Genomic DNA, 22595 nt, shown 5'->3' with positions numbered 1-22595 from the left:
GTCATGCACGTGTTTGATGTCCTATCCGCCATGTTGGCCACAGAAAATTTCGCGCCATTTTTACCACTACCATCCGAAAATGCAGTTCAAGCGGTAAAGTTAATAATTTTTTGGGGACTAGCAAAAGTTTTATACATTGCCACCAAAATATGCTTGCATGCCAAATTTATCTGCAGCAATGCTTACAAATTACTTAAGTACAAAATTTAAGTTTGGTTGGTATTAGAATCTCAAATGAAATTTAGTTGTACAAAAGCAAATATGTTGCGTGGTTGATTTCTTTGTTTTGCGACGCAATTTCAGAAGTAAGCTTTTCAGTCATGCTGAACTACATAAAGTTTATTGGGTAATAGGTATATTATTGGTTTGTGGATATTCGTTGCGTCTTTTTCAGGCATCTTCTCAGGTTGAAGTTTTTGCACTCGTTCTTATCAATATGAGCAAGTCAGAGGGTTTCATGTACAATGTTTCCCTGAACAGTGATTCTGCAAGTGATGGAGAAAACAACATTTTGGAAACTAACGGGATTTCATCTAATTTTGTTAGTCTTTCCAGTCAAGGTGTGTTTAGATAAGTTACAGATTTTAGATTATTTGTATTTGTTTACTAATTTAGCAGTATTATTCCAGATACTATGTGTGTTTCAGGACATTTGTTTGTTTTAAAGGTGAGGAAAATCCTGATGAAACAGCTGAGAAAGCAAGATTGATTGGACAAGTTCTGGAACTACAGAATACCCTTGAAGACCTTTCACAGCGTGTTGATTCAGTTAAAGAAGAAAATCTAAAATTGAAATCTGAGAATGAGGTTCTGGGAAAGTACATAGACAATCTGATGACAAGCTCCTCAGTTTTCCAGCACACTGGTTCCAAACCGAAAGGAAAGTCAAAGTAGTGATTTTTCGATAGGGTATGTTGCAATTTGTTACTTCATTATCATTTTCTTGTGTTGTGTCTGTTAATGTGCAATTTTTTGTCACCTATTAGATGCAACGTTTAAAACTGCATGCTTGTTATTAGTATTTAAACTTTATTTTTCAAACAGCATATTGAACTCTTTATTAATGGGCAAGAAAAGCATGTTTGCATTTATTACAAATTTAAATAAGTGTGTGGTAAAAATTTGCTTACAACATATTCTGTGCTTGTTTCTTTGTTACTTTTGGTGCAGTATTTTCCCTTAGCCTACTTTTGAAGCCAACTATTGGTAAAGAACACTTAACTGTTTTCCCATCGGATTATGGACAAAAATTATGTTAAAAACGTCAAACAATCACATATTTGCATAAAATTGTACAAAAGTTTTATTCAAGCACTGTGGAATGTATTTGCTTTTGCTGTATGGGCCTGTCCCCTACTGCTTTTGTTTTTATGTTAACTTGTTTTTATCAATAAATATACTTCGAAAGACTTTGAAAGTAAACAAAAAAAGTGGTAAAACAGTGTGGTTTTTCTTGGACTTTTTTTTTGTTAAATCCTATTTTTTAACAAAGAACTCTGTTAGATAACAAAAACAAATTTAATGCAATTTTTAATTCAACTTAATGAGGTTTACTTCACAAATCCGTCTGTGTGTTGATATTTAATTGGGTCTACCTTCCCGAAGCAAAATTATAGGTATGTACATTTATTGACGCACCTACTCAATTGTGATAGCACTTGGAAATAAACAACAACAAAATGTGGACATGGCTATTGTGTGAAAAGGTGACGGCACTATCTACACATTTTTGTTGGGTAGTAAAGATGGAACCAGGCACCCAACAAACAAGCTAAAGAAAAAACTGGTGCGTGTAGTGCTGTTTTGCACACATTACACAGAAATGCATGCCTGGGGGTACGTCCAAATCACCGTATCTAGTGGGTTTGGCTCTACGCAAGCTGGAAAACAATATAAACTAATTTACGCAGTGTTTAGAATGTGAGAGGCATCTTACGTATTTCACATCTTTCTCCATGATATCCTGTTCCTGCGCACAAGCATTTAACAGAGTTTGTTGAGTCCATGCAAAATCCTCCATTCATACAGGGCACGGACGAACAACTTCGACCTTTAAAGTTAATTCGAAATGTTGTTCATTTCAGTAAATGTTTCAGAATTGTTACGCAAATAAATCGAACATACTTTGAGAAATAGTTTCAAAACCCGATGTATTGGGAAAATGCACTGGCGTCGGGCCCAACACAATTAAGCCTGATTTCCAGCCGCAAAGCCCTTGTAGTGCTTTCTATTAGGTTATAGTCCTACAACTACATGTTACAAACAGTACTCTTCCCATTATTCTTCAAAATGCTTACGTGCAACCTTTTTGCATAGTCTTTTTTTGGTGTATGCAAACGGATTGGTGCAAGCTCTAATTTTCCCGCATTGGCAGCGTCCGTTGGCTATGTTACATCCTCTCCATTTTCTTGCCTTGCACTTCATGACAGACGAACGATTTTTAGGCCTGCTCTCACCTCTGTCTACAAATGAAGAAACATTGAGTTATAATCTTATCTGTACGATGGTAAGAAAATCGTTACACGATTACTTTCGTAAGCTTAATTTTCTTTATAACACGAAAAATGCAATTTGTAACGATAACATTGTGTATTGACAGCCCAATACGCGCATTTAAGTCTGGATTTAGTTGTGTACCATCAAAAAAACATTCTCATACCTACTAGAACCACAACCAAAGCCAAAAATACTACTACTATCAGTCGAAAATCCATTTCCCTGCAGTCGTTAAATCCTATATCAAAGCAAGATGAGTCTGTAACAGAGGTACAACTTACGAAGCTTAGTTTTTGACAACCAAATTTTGCGACAGGAAAGTTACGTTCCGATCACCTAATTATTGTAACATTACAATTAATGACAGACCCGTTCAATTGAGACAGGGAAATTATAATAGGCGCCTTCAATGACGAGGACGAATGTTCATTCAACTTTTCAGAGAGACGTTCTTAAGGAATAATGCTATGGCCCAAATTTCTGCTTCAAACAGTGATGTTTCGAATTACTCTATACTGCTCCCTTCTGCAAAAGTCAACTTCAATGTCCATTGTTGCGTGAGTTGCGGTATATGCTCAAACTGACTGACGCTATTGTTGTGCCTCGCTCAAACGCCGTCGGCAAACGAAATAAGATCGACTGTAAATGTCACCTTTCATGGTTCCATGCTTTCGTGATTTCGTGGAAAGCGACTATTCCATACCAAGAAGCCCTCCCTTCGAGTTCATATGGTGTTTACGTATCACGAAAAAGTTGATTTTGGCCGTCGTTTTCTTCACGTCACCAGCAATTTAATCCAGGTTGTCTTTTTTCACAAACACCTTGTTTTTGTTTGTTGACAGGTTGACGGCCCCATATCGTTGCGTCTGTGGGCGCATGACCATATAGGACTGTACTGCGCATAGTAGGGCCTAAATGCAACAGAGTTTACATTTGTGAAAATGTATTCTTAAGATGGCACAAAACAGACCATTGTAACATCTATGACGTTTACTTTTTAATTCACAAATAATACCAGAAAAACAATGCAGTCATAAAAGTATTACTTCGGTTGACGGACTGTTTGGTGCTGCTCTTTAAATTCGATGATGTCATAAACGAAACTGCCCCGCTGTAAAGTGCAATTTAAACGAGAAATGGAAACATCCTTACTTGAACTCAGTAAAAGGCTGTAGCTTGGTCCGTTAAACGTAACAATAATAATATACCCAATCGGTTTTCAGTTAAATTCTTGAACTTATGGAACTTATCATCAGGGTTATGTCACATGTTTTTTACGTAAGTTCGGAGAAATGTAGGGCATAGTGTTCATGCTGGCCGAAATAGGCTACATAAAATAGTGTTTGTGACTCATTAAAAGTTTTTTTGTGTTGCAGAATACAATGCACGATGGACATTCTTCAAGGGTACCTTGGTTCAAGTCGGTTCACTTTCACTCCGTGATAATTTGCAATCAGATGCTGTTGTATACCATATGTAGCCACAATAAAATCATGTCAGTGAGAGCGTTGCGAAGATCCCTCATAAAATCCCTAAACACGTCTTAATAAACTTTCGCCATACCCATTGTAGGGTATGTTTTTGTAATGCGATTTGCTGGGAAATTCTTTGAAAGCGCAGATAGAGGTTGAACATGGAACATGGAATAGTGTTTTTGTTTTAAACCTGGAAAGAAAATGTATCAATGGAACATTACAACCAGGAAAAAGTCAACTGCCTGATTAAACAGGCCGAAGAGCTTGAACGCATTGTGTTGCATAAGTATATTAAATGTCACGGGGCAACGAAACTTCTAAACAAGATCAGCGCAGAAAAACGGTAGGTAAAATAATTTTATCACATACATATGTTGCACGTTAGGAATAGTATATTTTGTATGATTATAATGTAATGGTTGCAGTAGTTATAGCAAATTATATGCTTGCATGTTGTTTTATAAACATTAATTTTAAAGGTTTTTGCACGGTCTAAAGCATGGAACTACTGTTCTGAAGAAAAATCATCTGAGCAGCTCAAACTTGAAAAATCTACAGGCTTTGGTTGCTTGTCTTGAAGAAGCTGGACTAGACAATGTCAGTTCCTTGATGCAAAAATTCCACATTGATCATGTATTGCAGAAACAAGCAGAATATTCAGCAAGGTATTAATTTGTAATTGTAATATTCCATCTTTTGTGCTGTTTGCATTGCTTGCAAAGTATGCAACAATTTTGTTAAAATTAATGCTCAAGGTAATCAATAAATTTTTGTATTTTATTCGCACATAAAATTTGCACTATGCAAAAATTGCTTTAATATTAATTTTAATCACAATTATTTTCCAATGGAGTGCTTGACAAGGTAGATCTATTAAAAATGTTGTCTTTGTAGACCACCACTGTGTGTTGACATCGTTGCAAAACAAGGAAAGCTATGGATAAAGGTTATCGCCCGTAATGCCCAAAGCTTACTTTCCGCAGCCCAGGGACATGGGCAGTATGGAGAAAAAACTTTACTGGATATTGCAGAGTATTACCAAAGTGTTGCTAAAACCAACCTAGTTGACTTTGAAGTGCCAACTGTGGTATTTAAATTTGCCAGTGGTGTACCAGTACTGGTTGCACATGAGCTAAGTGAAATAGGTATTTTTGTTAATGGAAGCTTGGTTGGAAATGCCGATGGCACTCTTGAGTCTCCACCAACATATTCCATAAAAGAGTTAGTGTCCCAATGCACAGGCAAGTCTGGGGCTGACATTTATCAAACTGATATGCAAAAAAGGAAGGCAAATTTGGACATCACAGCCATGATATGCTTAGTTTCAAACTTAACAAATGGATACAATATGTTTACATATGGGCAACCAATCCTTGACCAACAAGCATTGGATGAAAGATCCAACCCAGCACTGCCAAGACTCGAGGAGTTTTTAAAAGACAAGAAATTGGTTGCATGTCAAACTGCTGTAGACAATTTTCAGAAGATTATGGAAACAATTGGTGGAGAAAATGAGAAACTGAGATGTGAGGAACTTCTACAGCGTGTTACAACAGTTTGTGATAACCCTTCTCTAAGAACTGTCAGTCTCAGCTCCACAAGGACACTTAATGACCGTGCTAAGGTAAGCAAAGCTTTTTTATTGTTTATATTCTCCACTGTATTTGGTTATCTTTGCATACATGTTGTATTTTTTTACTGGATTGTTGTGTTAAATGAACTATAACATGGCCATTAATGTAGTTCCCTATCTTCCTTTTTAGATCCTGTTTGGGACGGGTGACAGTGAAAAGGCTGTAACAGTAACGGCAAACTCTGGTTTTGTTAGAGCTGCGAGACAGAGTGGGGTTACATATTCTGTATTCCTTCATGAAGCAAGAGCATTGACTGAAATTAAAGAAAAGCGTTAGCTGTTTTCATGCAAAAATGGTCATTTTGAGTTTATGCTGTGTGCATTATGTTGATCTATGTGCCTGATTTATAATGCAATTATGTTTTTTTGACCTTATGTTTACTGTGCATATAAAATGCTTTTCATTTTTTACAACAGAATTGTTTGAGCTGTAGCAATGTTTCTGATATAATGGGCAACGACCAAAGTGCCGGTTTCATTAGTAAAAGCCCCCAAAAACAAAAACAAGCAGGAATTGTTGTTGTAACAAAAAAGCATCAGGACCAAGTCCAAGTAAGTCGAAAAAGATATGCATCCAGCAAATTGTGAGACTTACTAATCTTACACTTTATAACATTTAATATTACTGGGATACACTATGTATAACGTATATGTAACAACAACTTTGTGTTTTAAATTATAAGCTTGGTAAAATCTGTACATTAAGTTTTACTGTAATTAATTATAAAACTTGCTTTTGCAGGAAGATAGCAACATTTCCAAGCTTTCTGTGTGTCCCACTTTTGATCCCTTGCTGCCACAAACATCCTCCTTCACGGATCCAGGTGTCGGTAATTCCCAACTTATAAAGCCATTGGACTCAACTACTTGTTTGAAACTCTGCTTGAGGTTGCAAAAACATTTGGAGCTCTGTGCAGAGGCTGTAAAATTTGATCAGCAATCACTAGCATCACAAATAAAAGTAAGAATAGCATACATCTGAACTGACTTATTGGTGGATCATCAAACATGCTTTAACCAGATTAAAAACTAGACCAAAAATGTTCAAAAATTAAGTTTTGAGAGTTTTAAATTTCTCTGTCCTGACTGGTTGGCCGGCAAGACCGTCGACAGCGATCAGCTGCACGGATGAGACCTGATACGTCGAAACAATAATCAGAATTTGTTGTTGCAAAAATTACAGTTAAATTTGAATACTGTATACCAAACGATAATTAACATAATGTCTGTGGTGAGGGCTGATGTGACCAATGTGTTATTGTTATGATTTACTTTGTTAGTCCTTGTAACAACTCTTACTTGAAACATCACAATTACAATTTAATAGTCTGCTCTTCTGGCACAATAAAAACGTAGCTCTATTAACCGACGTTTCGCCTGTTATCCAACAAGGCTTCCTCAGGGTAATGGTACTGGTACAGCACACAACCAACACCAAGAAAACGTACCAACATGAAAAAATATTGCTAACACCGCTTGTGAAATCAAGTGATGTTTCAAAAAGGGGAGGAAAACAACAGTTACAGCAAGCTGTTATATAGTACCGGGAAATACACACACCGTTCTTTATCATTGACACAGCTATTGTTCTTGTGGATATGGAGCGCTTCTAGAAAAAGGAGCTTGGTACCATCCACCTTCCTTTCCAGAACCTTAGGCTTGTCAAGGGCAATCCGATGACCTTTTAAGGCAGCATGCTTGGTCAACGCTGTCTTACTTGCGTCTTTTGATGCAACGTCATGGCGGTGCTCCTTAATTCTGGTTTTCAGGGCTCTTCCGGTTTCCTTGATGTAGACCCCCTCGCACTCTTCACATAGAATTGAGTAAACCACTCCTTTTGGTTCCACCACCTCCATGACAATGGGATGCGAAGTGTTGTATGGGGTCTAATGTAGACCTTAATGCCATAATCGGTCAGCATCCGCTGTAAAGTCTCGGTGAGTGTGGGGACATAGGGAAGAACCACTGTGCCACAGGTTTGCGTCGGGTCTTTTGGTGTGTCGGCCGATCTTCCATGTGACATCCACGAGGGATACGAGTTTTTCCTCAGCTCGTTTTGGATGATATTAATTTCTTCGTCATGATCTTCTTTGTTTGAGACCAAGGCATCAGACCTGACAACCGCCTTTTTGTGTTGTGATGGATGCGCCGACCGGAAGGAAAGGTAGAGGTTGGTGTGAGTTGGCTTACGGTAGACACGAGTGCAGACTTTGCCGTCCACATTCCGGTATGCATCCATGTCCAAGAATGGTCAATAGCATTCGCTCTTCAAGATTTTTTTGACAGCAATAACCAGTGGAACATTTGTGAATAAAGACACAACGTCAAATGACTCCATACAGTCTCTTCCTGCTATTTCCACACTCCTAACTTCTACTGCAAACTCACTCGAGTTTCTGACATGATAGGGACCGGTGCCAATCAATGGGCCAATGACTCTTGCGATGGGAGCACAGCCGCGATAGCAAGTAAGACATTGGCCAAGCATGCTTCCTCCACAAGGCTAAGGTTTTGGAAAAGAAGGTGAATCACACAAAGCACCTTTTCCTAGAATCGCTACATATCCATAAGAGCAATCACTGTCAATGATAGGGAACAGTGTGTATTTTCCGTGGCTTCATAATAACTTGCTGGAACTGTTGTTTCCCGCCCCTTTTTAAAACATCACTTGATTTTGCAAACATTTTTTTTTGGTCGGTATGGTTTCTTGGTGTTGGTTGTGTGCTGTACCATTACCCTGAGGAAGCCTTGTTGGATAACAGGTGAAACGTCGGTTAATAAAGTTCTTATTTTATTATGCCAGAAGAGCAGACTATTAAATTACAATATGCCTGGCAGCAACAGAAACATTATATCACAATTACAGTTTAAAATGCTATGTAGGAAGTGGACCGTGTGGCAGTTGCTGTTATGCAACATTTGACTGAAAGGCAAAGAGCTCATGCAAAACACGCTGAACACTCCAGAAAACTCGACGACATTTCTGTCTCTCTTAACAAGATTCGATTCAACATTGACCAAAGTTTGGACATTTGCTATGATCTGAATATGCTTTTACCAGAAGATCAAAGACTGCCAGCATTGAAATTGTTCTAACCTGTTAATGAAAGGTAGTTTTTGTGGCATTTGTGTTTGTTTGACTTGGCACAACCTGTGCGCATGGAACAAAATTGAACAAATATGTAACTTTTTGCGGTCTTTTTTCTTTATCCAGCTCAAGCAAGTGCTGACATGCTTTTCATTGATCATTGCAGTACTTTTACTTGGTAACTTTGAGAGTAGTTTTTTACAGCCCATTGATTTAATTTTCCTGTTTCAGCATGAACAAATGCCTTTAGTAAGCTCGATTTGTGACTTCCTACCGATGTTTATAGTTTGATGTCATTTTTTGCATTTTAGCGTAATTTCCTGCCCTTTATGTCTGCACTAACACAGATCAGTGAAAGCATTTGTCTCTGTCTTTGTTTAGATCAATGACTTGTTGTTCATTGATGTGGATAGCAGATTATGTCGAATTTTATCAACTTGCATGAATAATATTAGTATTGTCTACTTTGCAGAATGTTTTTGTCTCCTATCCGTCACACTGTGTCCACTTCAGTCAAGTTTTGGAAACATCAGAAGTTTCCTTCCAACTGTTTATCTGTGAGGAACCTTTCCACATCAGTAACACTTTGTAATGATGCAAAAGATGAAGATAAACAAGAAAAAAGTAAGTGGCTTCTATAGAGGGCGATATTGTGGCTTTCTTAGCTATTGTTGTTTGTGTATATTTAAATGTAACATTTTTTCCAAAATTATTTGTGTTTTGCCCCAGGTGGTATATACAGTGTTAAAAAATGGCCTTTAAGTACTCTACACTTTTGAAACTTCTATCAAGAAATATTCCCTGAACTTTTTTGTCCTTTGCAGGTGCTGAAAAAGTTGGTCTTGTTTCAACAATGAAGAAATATATTTTAAAAAGACGTGATTACTCAAAAAAATTCACCGACAACAACACAATCACTGCCATACAAGCTATGCAAGAATACGCGCTCTCGCCAAGTGATCTGGATGGTTTGTTGCAAATAAGAGTCAGAAGTCCTTATGTTGGTTCAAACTCACCAATTATGGTCTACTTAGAAATGGATGTGGAAGAAAGAGCAATAAAGGTTCGTTATCATTGTATTTGACTTTAATGAGGTAAAAGCAAGGGTGGGTTATCAACAAATTGAGAGGTGGGCCAAGTCAAAGTGATAAAGAGGAATTTACACATCAGTTTGTGGACTAACCTATTTACAATAATTTACAAGCTCCTGGGAGGCTCAGATTAAGCCTGTGGTCACAGTTTGACCTTGTATATTATACCTCACATTTGGGCACAATGTTCCTTAAATTTGCTACAAAACTTTTGTCTTGATCATATGCAAAGCAATCGACAAACATGTTTGTGAATGGCATATTTTGAGACTAAATCATTACGAAATTATGTCAGTAATGAAAGCCAAAATAAAGGCAATACCATATCCTACCCTGTCATGACTTGTAAAAGTTACCTTATTTCATAGATTTGGGGCAGTAGAGAAGCTTTGGAACGCGAACGAAAACGGCTTCGAAAGTTACAAAAAAAGCAATCTAAAGATTTCATAAGTGCTCCCTTCAACGCACAATCATCAAGACGAATAACAAGTTTGTGGGACAGCAGTCAGGGACGTGTGGTCGCATTTGCAGCTGCGGCGTAAGTTTTGTGACCCAGAACTACGGTATTTCGGGAACTGTTAGCAGTTTTAAACTACGACAACAAAGGGTATACATTATCACACAAAGTTTTGCGGTTGACTACGCGGTTGCTATCCAATATTTCTTAACCATTCTGAATGTATTTCTTAACAACACACACTTGTGCAACTACTAGCCTATATTTCAATTGCAACCCTATATGTACTCCACAGAAACGCTACAATAGGTTTTTTCAAGTTCGGCTGTTTTCTTGCGTCTGGCTCAGCCAGCATGTTTTCTGAAACACTTCATTCCGTCGCTGACACGTGCAACCAACTGCTGCTACTCTGGGGTGTTAACGAATCTCTTAAGGTTGGTTCGGACCAAAGTTTTTCTGCACGTAAATTGCATATTATCAAATATTTTGTTAATTGATCCACTGGATACTATTGCGAACTAAACACACCAAGGGCACCTGTCATGTGCTTTCCATTGCAGAGCTTTTTTGTGATTGATTAGCAAACGGCAAATACTATGGTACAAGCAACATTGTTTTTGCGCGTGTAAACAGTGTACTTGAAACTGCCTTAGAATCCAGACCCTGAACATCCCTACGGTTATGGAAACATGCGTCACATCATGGCTCTCATCTCGGGGGTGGGAATCTTCTGTATAGGATGTGGCGTCAGCGTATACCACGGTATTCAAGTTCTTGTTCAACCAACGGCGGGACTGGATGTGGCAGGTTTTACAGTGAGTCCATTCCTTGTTAACCTTGAACTGTTTGTTGACCTCGTGGATGTATCAGTGAAGAAAGAACGTTGGAAAATAGGGGGGTGCTATTTAGAGAAATGCAAATAGAATATTGTCAATTCTTTAGTTAAAACACATTTTACGAAAATCCAGTTGTCACTGTCACACTTCCGAATGAAAAGCATGCATGTGTTCGACCCAACCCTGCTTTGACTCATGCAATATTTTTTGTAGTCGTTCGGCGTACTGTTTGGTTCTAGTCTTATAGAAGCCTCATCTCTTATCATGGCAATACAAGAAATCCGTAAAAGCGCTAAGAGGCATGACCTAACTTTCTGGGAATACGGTAAGCTCGCTCAAATCACCCGTATATTTGACCCTAATGTAAAAGCACACTGTTGGTTGCTTAGTAAACGAATCTCGGGACCCGACGACGAACGTCGTGCTTCTGGAAGATTCTGCCGCCGTTCTGGGGCTTTTCGCCGCAAGTGGCGCTCTTGCGCTTACTCACGTAACAGGTGCGTTGTTTCTGTTGCTGCAAGTGAACCTTGTCTTCCGTCTGAAAACGTTGTTCGAGTGTGGGATGTGGTTGAAGTACTAGAGGTTAGGTTTTGGCGCTTCTGGGTGAATTTGCTCGAAATACAACACTTTTTGTTCAAATATTCATCCGTGCAGCAAAATATATAGTGTTTGATTTTTAACAGGTATTTAAAAGGTTTAAAAGCAGTATTGCTGTAATGATCCCGCTAAATAGATACTTCCTTAATGCAGATTTTTAATCTTGTTTTCATGTATTCCTTTTGTGTAGTTAGTGTACAATTAGTGTCAAAAGTGAGGTGATCTGGCGTTGGTTGTATAAATACTTACTTTTATTCTATACCAATAAATGACGTTAGCAATATGGTTTCGGCTGAAACAAAAAATAAGAGGGGTATGGAAACTGGTTTGTAGAGGGTGCTGACAACAAAATAAGGTTAAGAAGGTTTAAACCACTGGTGTGTAGTATGGCAACCTTTCTTTAAACTGTTTTGTTAGGGAACGTCACTTTTGACGCCATTGGATCAATTGTGATTGGCGGACTACTCGGTACTGTAGCAACATTCCTGGTAACAACCAACGCCAACGCGCTGATCGGTCGCTCAATTCCACAAGAGCGCATGGAAGATCTCAAGGAAGCCTTGGAAGACGACGTTTGTGTCAGGTGACGAACTGACTGTTGTTATTATTATGTCTCTTGAAGTAACGTGTTAAACGTCACAGGGGCGTTTACGATATAAAAGCGACACAACTTGGAGCTGATGAATTCAAGTTTAAAGCCGAGATCGACTTCGACGGGCACGAAATCACTCGAGCGTATCTCGCTTCCGTTGACATGGAGCAAGTCATGCGTGAAATTAATTCTGTCAAAACAATGGTAAGACACCCGCTAAGAGGCCAAGTCACGTTGGTTTGTACACGTGGCAAATGTATGCGTTTATTGCTGTTACAGGAGGAGTTGGAACAGGTGTTGCTAAGATACGGCGAACACGTGATCGACACACTGGGCGTTCAAATTGACCGAATAGAAACCGAACTTAAGAAGAAACACAGTGATCTGAGACACATAGACCTCGAGGTCTTATAGCAACACTTGCGCGCGCCTTTGCGCGACCATGTAACATTTGAGAAGTACTTTCTAGCTCAAAGCTGCTTTCCTGATGACTTCTGGCCGTTGAACTTGAATTAAAACCACCAGCATTTCCACGCAAAATATTGTTTTAATTTATGTTTTGTTTTGATGTTTCGTTCGAGTAAATTGGTAGGAAAATAGTGGTTTATTGTTGCTTGATGTCGTGTTAAACCCGCCAATAAATTGTTGTTCCATGTTTAGTTTGTGCGCAGTTAACAATGAGAACTGATTGTGCTCCAACGTTTTTCGAAAGTCAAGTTCGTAGCTGGAATAAAAATCGCATAACTAAGTGAACTGAACAACGAAGCCCTGGTGGAAATTCGTAGTGTGACGACTCAGAAATATTCGAATACTTGCAGCCAATGTTCGTCCGAAACCGAATATGTAACGACATTGTAAATTTTCATATTGGTCCAAAAGTCACATGCCTGCATATTCGCCGCAGCTTCATATTTGTAGTTTCCTTATTCGTGCGCTAAATTCGCTGATGCATTGGTCTCGAAATCACATTTTCGTTTATAATTCATTCGACAACAAACGATTCGGAGCATCGATTTCAATGAATCACTTTGCACATAAGATTCAGACCCGGCACACCCTGGTAAAAATTAACTTGGAGTTTAGTATAGATTGTGGTCGATGAAGAAGGCTTTATTTATAAATGTCAATATCCCTGGGATAAACTGTTCAACTGGTTGAAAAACACTGCAATACAATAGAATACTTTTAGTTTATTTTCGAATACAAAATCGAATCGTGTGTACAAATCTCTAAATCTTTTCATTCGCCCTAAACTGCAAAATAAAACTGTACAAAGAATATTTGAATTAAATTCGCACACGATTGCTGCCACTGTACGCCCGTCAAAAAACATAAAAAAGCGCTGCAGAATTTAGCTAAAAATGTACCATGGACACAAACCACAATTGGTGACTTGATCCCCACGAAAACTTTTAACAAGGCCAATCACGGCCTTCAGTCGCATGTAGCGATCACTTTTCGCTTGCTATAGAAAAATTCAAATTACACCCCTGGATCCGTATCTCTGTGATTGTCGTTCCATATCCTCGCGCATGTAGTAGTCACTAGGTGGCGACTCGTATTCGTCGCGATTGGTGGAGCGTCGGCTCTTACTGCGTCGAGATTGGCGGTAAATGTCCGACTCGCTCTGAGCTCCACGCGTGCGGCGTTTTGCGGGCTTTGGTCGATAGCTGGCGTTAGAGCGCGCGGCGGTTGATTCATCGTCGCTTGATCGACGTCTGTGACGTCGGCGATGACGTCGGCGCTGGCTGTCGCTGTCCAATACCGGCTTACGGTCGTCGTCGGAAAAGTCGCTGGCGCGAGATCGACCGTCGTCCTTCCAGTCACGTGAATCGTAGACCGGAACTGCGTCACCGGGTGCGTATGACGACTCGCTGCTAGTGTGATGTTCTGCTCAACAAATTAGAGATATGAAAAGGAGTAAAATACAATGTGACTTGTAAGTGTCTCTTCATTGTGCCATGAAATTGAAACCACACAGTTTAATCAGCTGATTCGACGTTTTACAGATTAGGATTAAATTATTATAAGGCGATGGGCCATTTCTTTTTCAGTGACCCATTTATGAACCAAATGCGCAAATTAACGTACATAAAACAGACCGTTTATAGAGAGCTATTGTGCTACACGACATGAGAATGTCGCAATAATTCAATGAACAAGGGTATTTTAAAAGTGGTGATTTCTTGGTAAAAAAGTATGGAACAGGTTTTGATTACTTGTAAAATAAAGTTTGTGCGGAAAGATGCTGATCACATCCTATACTTTATAGTAAAAGTCGGTCAATTAGAAAATAACGTGATATCGCCATCGACTTACTGGAAGATTTGTGGTGACGTCGGTAATCTCCGTTCGATTTTTCGTAATGTTCGTCGTAATGACGTGCCTTCATTTCCATTGCCTCGCCAACTAAAACGTACCACACCAATTAGAAACAAACTAACTATTGTATTCTTTCAGTTTTGTCATCTAATAAACGTACAGACGTCATACAACTTGAAATAAAAATAATATAATTCAAATAATACTAATAAATATTAACCACCTAAGTTTGTTAGAATAAAATAAGAATATTGTACACTACCAGGCGATTTTCGATCATAGGGCGCAAAGTCGACGTCATCAGGCACGTGATTGGGGTCGACCAATAGGACGTTGTGCTCGTAATTAGGGTTCGGTAAGCTGTTACCAAAACTTGGGGCGCGACGGGACATTTTGTGGTCGACGTGGGGCTGATTGGGGCTTTCCCATCGCCGCACTTTCAAGTATACAAAGTTGGAAGTGTGACGAGCGGAGAAAAACATCTGGAAGTGAAAAAAGCTGAAGTTGATTGGCTCGTTTTTCAGGTAAATGCTCTTTAAATATACGAAAGTATACATATGCTATATTATTTGTGTAACAATAAAAATTGGGTCGAAAATGAAGTGTTTCAGTGTAAAATTGAAGCAAAAATTACAACACTTATTTCTTAACAGCATAAAATGATTTTATCAATTCGCAGAAGAACTATACATGAAAGAAAATGGCAATGGGCACTGGTAACAGGTAGTTTCGTAAGGGAATCGTGATTACAATAGGAAAGCAATCGGTATGTTACATGGAACATTATGGCGAAACACCAACGCTTTCATCCAGGGGGGCAGAAGTATTGGCTGCCTGAGGAATTTACTGGGCAGTGGCAGTGAACGTATAGTCAAATATTGTGCAGCACGTGGACTAGATGTAAGCCAAAAATCTAGCATCAGCTGGCCCCATGCGTATATAGTTTTGGAAGAAGTTAACTTTCGTCACTCACCATGCTTATCATTCCAAACGACGCCCCAATAAACGAAACCAAGTAGAGGACGAAATTGGGGTAATACTGTAAAATACAAAGTTACGTATTAGATTATTAAATGTGCCGTTTTATTTACACCTGATGATGCGAGAGTTACTCGCGAAAGCTAGTACTCTGGAATACAAAAGTTAGTCTCCTTAAAGAGTGTCAAATCAAGCGAATTCAGTTCGAAAACATATTAGGTGCATTTTAGTTAACGTTTACACAGTGGTACTGACGCTGTTGCATAATGCCACCAAGTCGCCTCTTGGGGGATAATAATTCCCGCCTGGCCCACAGATCAGGCCGTAACCGTTGTTCATTGGCATTTCACGGAAGAAAACCATACCTGAAAAGAAATATATTTCATAAATTATTGACAGCGATTCGTGTCAAAAAATATGTGTCATTTTGCATCCAACGTAATAAATTATTGACAGTGTTTTCTGGAGGGTAAGATGATATTTTTCAAAAAAAAGACTATTATTTTGCAATAAAGTTTACTAAGTGCCACACATCGACCAAACATTCTTTGCTGGTATTTGCTTTTTTTTTCTTTGGCAAGGCATGAATCAAGTGAAAACAGCTGGAATACGTTCGACCCTGTCTTACCGTATTGAACGAGGTCAACGCATATGTGCTGAAGGGTGCCTTGGCTCCAAGCGACACTGTTTACGTCCCAACATCTCTGCATTGTTATTCTCCACATTAGAATGGGAATTACTCCAAACCCGGCAAGTACGAACCATATCAGCGCAAGGAACATGGAGTAACCTGCCAGCTGAAAATAAGGAGATGAGTTTTTAAATTGCTACAGGCATGTATTCAACTTCGACTTCAACAATAAAATCGTAGCAATTGTAATTAGTTGTTCTAATGACAAAATTTTGGTTGTAGACAGGAGGCCTTTATTGAATTAGCTTATAATCAAAGGTAGATCGATGAACTGAAACGACCGCTAGAAATGATTAAGGTCTACAACACTACACTAATTGAGGTTAATCACGTTACAAAATTCCTAGAAAACAGAAAAATAAATTTATGACTATCAACAAATTTTTTGGTCCTTATGGCTGCTGAATTAGGCTAGTCATGTTAGTTGCTTGCGAAGGTCAGACACGTTCGTTGAGGTTACTCATACGTTGGTTTTGAAGCCAAAAACTTGGTCGATAGTTTAAAGAATTGACTTGTTAACAACGCGCGTTGGTGTAGTTTCACGTGAAAACGCAGTTAAATACGCAATTTACATCCACCCAGAAGTGATCTTTTTACCACCACGCTCCATTCCTTTTAGTTCCGCATGCGAATCGCAGCGCGTCACTGAATCTATATTTGCTCAAACAATTTGTCTCACCCATCCAGTGCAGCTGATGCTCGACAATCCAGTCCTCCTTCCCTTGTAGTTTCGGTCGTTAACTGCCTTTTTGCTTCTCACGGAGTCGATCAAAAACACGATTGAGTTGATGAACATCAGTATACAAAGTGCTATCAGAAAGTACTGGACTCCTTTAAATCTGAAATAAAAGGAAACGTTTACCTTTAAATCAAGAAAGTGCACCAAAGTTGACTTGTCATTGGTTTGAATACGACACGCGGAATGATTTTGACCTAGATATTTATCAAATGACGTCATTAATTGTTAATGTTCAATCAATCTTCCTGGTTACAAGGCAGAATTTTAGGGTTGTGGTTTTTTTTTATTCATGCGCGAACTAATTTTTAATGCATTGTCAGTCGTTGTGGCCTGAACACATTTTACCCAAAATTCGATAAATGTTATGTCGCATTATAGAAATCAACCAAAATACAAAAGTTTAAACAAAACCAAAAAAGTCATCTGGCAACAAGTTTAAAGTTTCCTATGTATGTGCGTCACTCAGTGAAGGGAAACCAATTAGCAGACGGTGACACAGTCTTTTCTACGCATTGGTTAACCAACCAACAACCAAGGGAGCATTTCTCCTTTGGAAAGTCGATCTTGTAAATTAGCAAACAGAAAACACCATGTTAACATCACATACATCGTATAAGTTCTGTTTGTAAATTTTGGAAAGCTTTCTGGGTCATCATGGCGGAATAAATTCGCAGGCAATGTCTTCGTAAAATTATATTTTTGACGGTGGCTGGGATGTTGATATTCTCAAAAGTTATCGATCAACGACCTTACTGAACATGACATGACCAACTTGACTTCAGAAAAACGAACATATTGCCTTAACCCTAAATGGGTACACCCTAGACAGAGTGCACTTCAGTTCACTTAAGAAGGTCTAATCGAAGGTACTCGAAACTGAGGTGAGCCCAAAGCAAGATGAATAAAACGATATTTTTTTGTAACGAATTCGCAACAAAAATTCACCCTGTAAACGTTAGATATAAATTCCCAAGCCAAAAGTTTTCAACTCATGAAAGTTTGATTGTGTTGGGTTTTAAATGCAGGGCAAAGAAAATATTCGCGAACTTGAAAGTTTCGTGCACGACTGCCTGACTAAGGTGTGTGCGCACATAGCGCCGATTCAAGTTTTTGTCACAAAACCCCTAATGGCACCTGTTTGTCAAACGTGAACAAATGAAGATCACACGTTTGTTTGAAATAGTACTGGCTTTAAAAACATAGTCGAAATTGTCCATCTTTTTGCAGAGATGTTAGGCCACAATTTTTATATACTACAGTAAGCAGTTACGCTTTGCATGTGTGGATTTCATGTTAGAAATCCGAACTGAATGATTTCTAACCGTTGAACAGTCTTTAGTCCTTTCAACATTTGTTTTCAGCTTAGTTCAAAACCTAAGGTAACTTGGTATTAGCAAAAAAACAACATGGAACTTAAATGACGTTGAAAGTGTTCACAAAATACATGTCGAGCTGTAAGAAACACAACGACAGTCCCAATGATCACGCATTAACAAATTTTTAGCACCTTTGACACAGGATAAATCAGAATGCTAACGCCCAGCAGTAGCAAGCAGTTTCAAAATATGCTGTTGTGCGGCACAAGCTCTTAAACCGATAACGAAATAGAAAGAAATCGTGTGGTTATTTCGGCGATAAGAATCAGGCGAATGGCGAAACCACAGGCAAGTGCTGTTAAAGGTTCTGGCTTATCTGTGGACGTTTTCCGATGAACACCATAGAGTCTACTGGAAGCAAAGACCCATGTATGTTGATACTACCGTTTAAACAAGTTTCGCTGTACACAGTTCTCGAAAGGCACCAAAAAGGTGCCATTTTGGACCTGTTGCTAGGATATGATGAGTCGATGAGGCAAGAAAAAAAATGACCAAGTCTTTGAAAAAGAATCGGCAAGGGGGTATCAATTATACAATTAGAATTTTGTAATTCGCCTCCAATCGTTTTCATTGTTCTATTATCCGTACCCATTGTTACGTCATCTCTTCCCCAACAGCAACAATCGCAAACAAGAATACAGGTGTAATTTTTCTAAGTCAACAAAAGAACAATTGTGCGAGAGTGGCAAATGGTGGGAGACCTTGTAACCAGCCGATGTGATGTAAGATAGATTGCAAAATACGTTTTTTCAAGCGTTACATTAATATGGCCAATATCTTACAATACGTTTGTGCCATGGGTTGTAATCCACGAGAATATCGGCTTGTGCAAAACGAATTAGGTGATGGTATTGATTTGTGCCTTTATTTTAACGTTTAGACAAACTGCATCGTTGCAGCATATCACAAGGTCTGTTCAAAAAATGCGACATTACAAAAGATTGCACTTAAGATGCTAAATACTAGCGGAAAGGCAAGAATAATTACATAAGGCCCCACGACAGTAAATTATTGATATTCTGAACTTACACTTGAGGTACGAGGTTTCCTCTGTTTTTAATGTTGACCAGTTCCCACTGCTGGTTCGTAGGATTAATGTGATACAAAGGTGGGTCGTCCAACGCTGGATTTCCAGAACCTAAAAAGTACAAGAAGCTGAAAATAGGCATAATGTCGATAAAGCTAGGTAGTAGTGATATTTGCGACCTGCAGGTATATTCCGTCCCAAACCCAACCTGAATATTTCATGAGCGTTGCTTAATGTTAAGTGTTGGCGGCCACAAGACACTAGAAAGCAAGGGAAGACATACTTGACCAAAAACGACGAACGTACATACGTTACAACTGTGTCTTACAGTATCTCTCTGTTCGTTGCAGGATGGTCTTTTTATAGTGTATTGACAGAGGCTCTTGATGTTGCTGTGCTGTTTTATACTAACTAGTCACAGACTACTTGTTTAACCCGCGTTCAGTAACTTCGGTATGCGCGTAAATGAACCTCGTCCGGATCAGAATACAATAGTACAACTTCCCATTCAATGCATATAGGAAATAGGTTCAATCGAGTTTACAGCAGGGCAAACAGCATTTGGTGACGTTTTAGTATAATAATACGAAACCATTACGCGAGTGCTGTTTTCCGGATAAAAGTCGCGAGTTAATCACGGCGTTGGGAAATTAAGGGCGGACTGCTCACAGATTATAAAGTGCAGTCGAGCGGTTACTTGACTGATATTGATTGGGAAACCCGTTCCAGTTAGGGGTACGTTACAAATACTTGAAGGTTCGATCAATGAGGTAATATGCTCAATAGAAAAATCCCACCCAACTACAAGACTTACAAGTATAATGAACACAAACAGAAAAAAACCTTGGGGCAACTGTTTTCTTAAGAAACTCTTGTGATGAAACAAAGAGTGCTTTCCGAAAACATGGCAAATAAAACAAAAAATGAGTAAAACAGTTTTAAAGCTAAATTGATTAATTGAAAGGTTAAGTAGGTGTCCTGATGCACTGATATTGGCAGCTACATTCACCAGGCAATATTCTGAAGTAAACATAAAATAAATACACAAGCCGACTTGTTGGAACGTAGAACAATGGCCGCAGTTATGTTTACCTTTGACAGGTCCGTAATTATCCAGTAGCAAGAGGGTTCCATCGAGGGCCATCCACCCAGCACCAACATACATCCCAGTACCCGCTAAATGCAGAAGGGTCAAGGTAATGGTCGTTAGACTACACTGCATGTTGCTAGGTATTTCCTAAAAAAAACACTGCGAAGAAGAAATAGAGCGTTAAAACTGGGACGGCTTGCCACACTCCATTAAACGTCAATCGAAGACGCCTGGCTATGACAACTGGCACAACTGTATTCCCTTTGCTCCACGACAATGAGATAAGGTAAATAATAAGCACAAAGAGACAACGTTCACAGTGTTATGTATCTAACGATGCTTTCGCAAGCAGCTAACTTTACGACCGGTATCCTTGCGCAAAACAACAAAACAGCTTCACCAGAAATTGATCTTGACATGTTGCTGCAGGTTTTTGCTATCATGCCTTTCCTTTTCCGCGACGTTCAAAATCATGATACTAAAAACACCCATCCAACTTTTGAAAAGCATAACAGTCAGAAAGAACGCAAACTCGCCTGTCTCTAACTCCACAACACAACGTTTCAACTGACCCGTTACAAGTAGTCCAAAGCTACCTAATAAACCACATGGTTAACGTCTCTGCAACAAAACAAAAATGTCTGACTTCTCTGTTCTCCTGGAGTGAAAGTATTACTGCTGTTGCGCTGGCACATTATTAACTTTGAACATTTACATCCATTTACAAGCGCCCATGATGGTCTGAATAGGAAAGCTGGATAATTATTAACTGCCTCGAGGCGTTCTTATTTACTTTGACGAAAGTACCTCTTCACCACGCGCTCGAATCAGTAAAGCGTGACCTCGTTTTTCTGTTGGTGTCGCAACAGACCTAAATCTCTAGCGCCGTTTGGCAGCAACAAACCCAATGGGTTGCGGTTTTAAGTTTCTTGTTTTGTGTGCAGCCTTATGTACTGCATAATATTCAGGTATTTGTGTATTTTTTACGTCAGAAGTTGGCAGTATTTCGTTACAATGGTTGTTGTGACTCAAAAACTCTAAATATGACGATTAGATATCTTTATACAATTTGTACTCATCATCGTGTTAAAAAGGATTTGGAATACAAAGTGTGTTTAGTGTAAATCCCTTCTTACGTTGCGTTTATCATAATGTGGTCAGACTCCCGTTTTTAATAAAGTCTGTCCCGCCCTTTTTTACTGTTTTAAGTTTGTACCACCACCTATGGTACTACTGTTTGTTATGCTTCAAAACTGCCCCACATTTCAATGGAAGTGTCAAGGCCAACGCGCTGGTAATCGGTCTTGGCGAATGTCTTTTTTACTTATTTCTTTGAAATGTCCGTGTGATAGAAAGCATCATGCCGTACAACGCTTGCGAAAAGTTTTTTCCTCAAAGAAAAACGATTTCGCTGTCATCCGAACCGTCGCTTCAGGCATTTTAAACTGTCGCGTTTGTTGTTGTTGGGCCGTCAATCGAACTCTACGGGGTAATTTACGACAATTGGCATTTTTTCTTCCAACTTACCTGGGCTGTCATTGCAAATAAAATTCTGCGAAGAAATCAAATTCGGTTCTTTCCTGTGACCATCACAAAACATAAAAAATAGTCGAAACTATACAAAACGTAAATTAAATGTATGCGGTGCATTTCAATCAGGGATAGGCAAAATGCACTGTACAAACAGAGAACAGTTTTCTTTCACGACACTCATTTATACCAAACCCTAGCGATCAGATTGAAAGATCTAACGGGTCACATTTGTCCAGCGGCCGTGGTTTATTCATGTCTGCTGTAGATCTATGTTTAAGTCGGGGGGAAAAAGGATAAAGTCAAAATGATTATCAGTTTGATCATTTAACTACACATCTTATTGCGATCGATGCCTTGATTGCGCAATTTGTGTAGGTTTATAATTCCCTGCCCGATTTTAGATTACGTGATCAAGTAAATTTTTCACCCGCGCCATTTAAAGATTACGTATGGCGGTAAAACCTCTGGGATTACTTGAAGTCACACCGACCTAAGTCAACTTAAACCACGTATACCCACGGTGTACAAAGGTTAGCTTTTTCAGGAAATAACAACCGGAAAGCAAAACTTTATA

General features: G+C 39.0%; 5 protein-coding genes across 7 annotated transcripts; 3 read left to right on the top strand and 2 right to left on the bottom strand.

The window, feature by feature from the left end:
* Positions 1–299: 299 nt before the first annotated feature.
* On the top strand, positions 300–1528 carry LOC145911094 (short coiled-coil protein B-like). Its single transcript, XM_082998342.1, has 2 exons — positions 300–560; positions 668–1528. The coding sequence occupies exons 1-2, from the start codon at positions 437–439 to the stop codon at positions 892–894; spliced, it is 351 nt and encodes a 116-aa protein (XP_082854468.1). The 5' UTR covers positions 300–436; the 3' UTR covers positions 895–1528.
* Positions 1529–1610: 82 nt separating this feature from the next.
* Positions 1611–3010, bottom strand: LOC145911093 (cysteine-rich motor neuron 1 protein-like). Its single transcript, XM_082998340.1, has 4 exons — positions 2660–3010; positions 2298–2462; positions 1937–2050; positions 1611–1880 (listed from the first exon to the last, which is right to left on the bottom strand). The coding sequence occupies exons 1-4, from the start codon at positions 2712–2714 to the stop codon at positions 1813–1815; spliced, it is 402 nt and encodes a 133-aa protein (XP_082854466.1). The 5' UTR covers positions 2715–3010; the 3' UTR covers positions 1611–1812.
* A 1113-nt stretch (positions 3011–4123) lies between these two features.
* On the top strand, positions 4124–6141 carry LOC145912724 (UPF0415 protein C7orf25 homolog). 3 transcript variants are annotated; one of them, XM_083000291.1, is made up of 5 exons: positions 4124–4314; positions 4451–4636; positions 4866–5595; positions 5735–5900; positions 6022–6141. In XM_083000291.1, exons 1-4 carry the CDS (start codon positions 4181–4183, stop codon positions 5879–5881), a joined length of 1197 nt encoding a protein of 398 aa, XP_082856417.1. In that variant the 5' UTR covers positions 4124–4180; the 3' UTR covers positions 5882–5900; positions 6022–6141. The 3 variants fall into 3 exon arrangements, with proteins under 3 accessions (XP_082856417.1, XP_082856416.1, XP_082856418.1); XM_083000290.1 differs by having other exon boundaries at positions 5735–6035; XM_083000292.1 differs by having other exon boundaries at positions 4135–4314; positions 4470–4636; positions 5735–6037.
* A 2434-nt stretch (positions 6142–8575) lies between these two features.
* LOC145912723 (proton-coupled zinc antiporter SLC30A9, mitochondrial-like) lies at positions 8576–12914 on the top strand. The gene is made up of 11 exons (XM_083000289.1): positions 8576–8714; positions 9165–9316; positions 9517–9755; positions 10152–10321; positions 10536–10674; positions 10894–11055; positions 11290–11401; positions 11466–11573; positions 12091–12256; positions 12316–12469; positions 12545–12914. The coding sequence occupies exons 2-11, from the start codon at positions 9166–9168 to the stop codon at positions 12677–12679; spliced, it is 1536 nt and encodes a 511-aa protein (XP_082856415.1). The 5' UTR covers positions 8576–8714; position 9165; the 3' UTR covers positions 12680–12914.
* Positions 12915–13423: 509 nt separating this feature from the next.
* LOC145911366 (uncharacterized) lies at positions 13424–20643 on the bottom strand. The gene is made up of 9 exons (XM_082998686.1): positions 20491–20643; positions 19401–19509; positions 16936–17095; positions 16194–16362; positions 15821–15930; positions 15561–15626; positions 14850–15069; positions 14585–14674; positions 13424–14155 (listed from the first exon to the last, which is right to left on the bottom strand). The coding sequence occupies exons 1-9, from the start codon at positions 20618–20620 to the stop codon at positions 13743–13745; spliced, it is 1467 nt and encodes a 488-aa protein (XP_082854812.1). The 5' UTR covers positions 20621–20643; the 3' UTR covers positions 13424–13742.
* Between the last annotated feature and the right edge of the window lie 1952 nt (positions 20644–22595).

This window comes from Ascidia mentula, chromosome 8 (assembly GCF_947561715.1).
Source record: "Ascidia mentula chromosome 8, kaAscMent1.1, whole genome shotgun sequence".
NCBI lineage: Eukaryota > Metazoa > Chordata > Ascidiacea > Phlebobranchia > Ascidiidae > Ascidia > Ascidia mentula.
The sequence above is the reverse complement of the archived record's forward strand: the minus strand, read 5'-3'. Positions and strand labels throughout refer to the sequence as shown.

Excerpts from the sequence above, each read along its gene's own strand:
- LOC145911094 (XM_082998342.1), top strand. The coding sequence starts at position 437 with ATGAGCAAGTCAGAGGGTTTCATGTACAATGTTTCCCTGAACAGTGAT. Across the intron at positions 561-667 it reads TGTTAGTCTTTCCAGTCAAG|GTGAGGAAAATCCTGATGAA; the intron begins GTGTGTTTAGAT and ends TTTGTTTTAAAG.
- LOC145911093 (XM_082998340.1), bottom strand. The coding sequence starts at position 2,714 with ATGGATTTTCGACTGATAGTAGTAGTATTTTTGGCTTTGGTTGTGGTT. Across the intron at positions 2,463-2,659 it reads TTTGGTTGTGGTTCTAGTAG|ACAGAGGTGAGAGCAGGCCT; the intron begins GTATGAGAATGT and ends CTTCATTTGTAG. Across the intron at positions 2,051-2,297 it reads ACTATGCAAAAAGGTTGCAC|GTCGAAGTTGTTCGTCCGTG; the intron begins GTAAGCATTTTG and ends TTAACTTTAAAG.
- LOC145912724 (XM_083000291.1), top strand. The coding sequence starts at position 4,181 with ATGGAACATTACAACCAGGAAAAAGTCAACTGCCTGATTAAACAGGCC. Across the intron at positions 4,315-4,450 it reads AAGATCAGCGCAGAAAAACG|GTTTTTGCACGGTCTAAAGC; the intron begins GTAGGTAAAATA and ends TTAATTTTAAAG. Across the intron at positions 5,596-5,734 it reads CACTTAATGACCGTGCTAAG|ATCCTGTTTGGGACGGGTGA; the intron begins GTAAGCAAAGCT and ends CTTCCTTTTTAG.
- LOC145912723 (XM_083000289.1), top strand. The coding sequence starts at position 9,166 with ATGTTTTTGTCTCCTATCCGTCACACTGTGTCCACTTCAGTCAAGTTT. Across the intron at positions 11,056-11,289 it reads TGGATGTGGCAGGTTTTACA|TCGTTCGGCGTACTGTTTGG; the intron begins GTGAGTCCATTC and ends TATTTTTTGTAG. Across the intron at positions 12,470-12,544 it reads TTAATTCTGTCAAAACAATG|GAGGAGTTGGAACAGGTGTT; the intron begins GTAAGACACCCG and ends TTGCTGTTACAG.
- LOC145911366 (XM_082998686.1), bottom strand. The coding sequence starts at position 20,620 with ATGCAGTGTAGTCTAACGACCATTACCTTGACCCTTCTGCATTTAGCG. Across the intron at positions 15,627-15,820 it reads TGGTGGCATTATGCAACAGC|TATTACCCCAATTTCGTCCT; the intron begins GTCAGTACCACT and ends TGTATTTTACAG. Across the intron at positions 14,675-14,849 it reads CTATGATCGAAAATCGCCTG|TTGGCGAGGCAATGGAAATG; the intron begins GTAGTGTACAAT and ends GGTACGTTTTAG.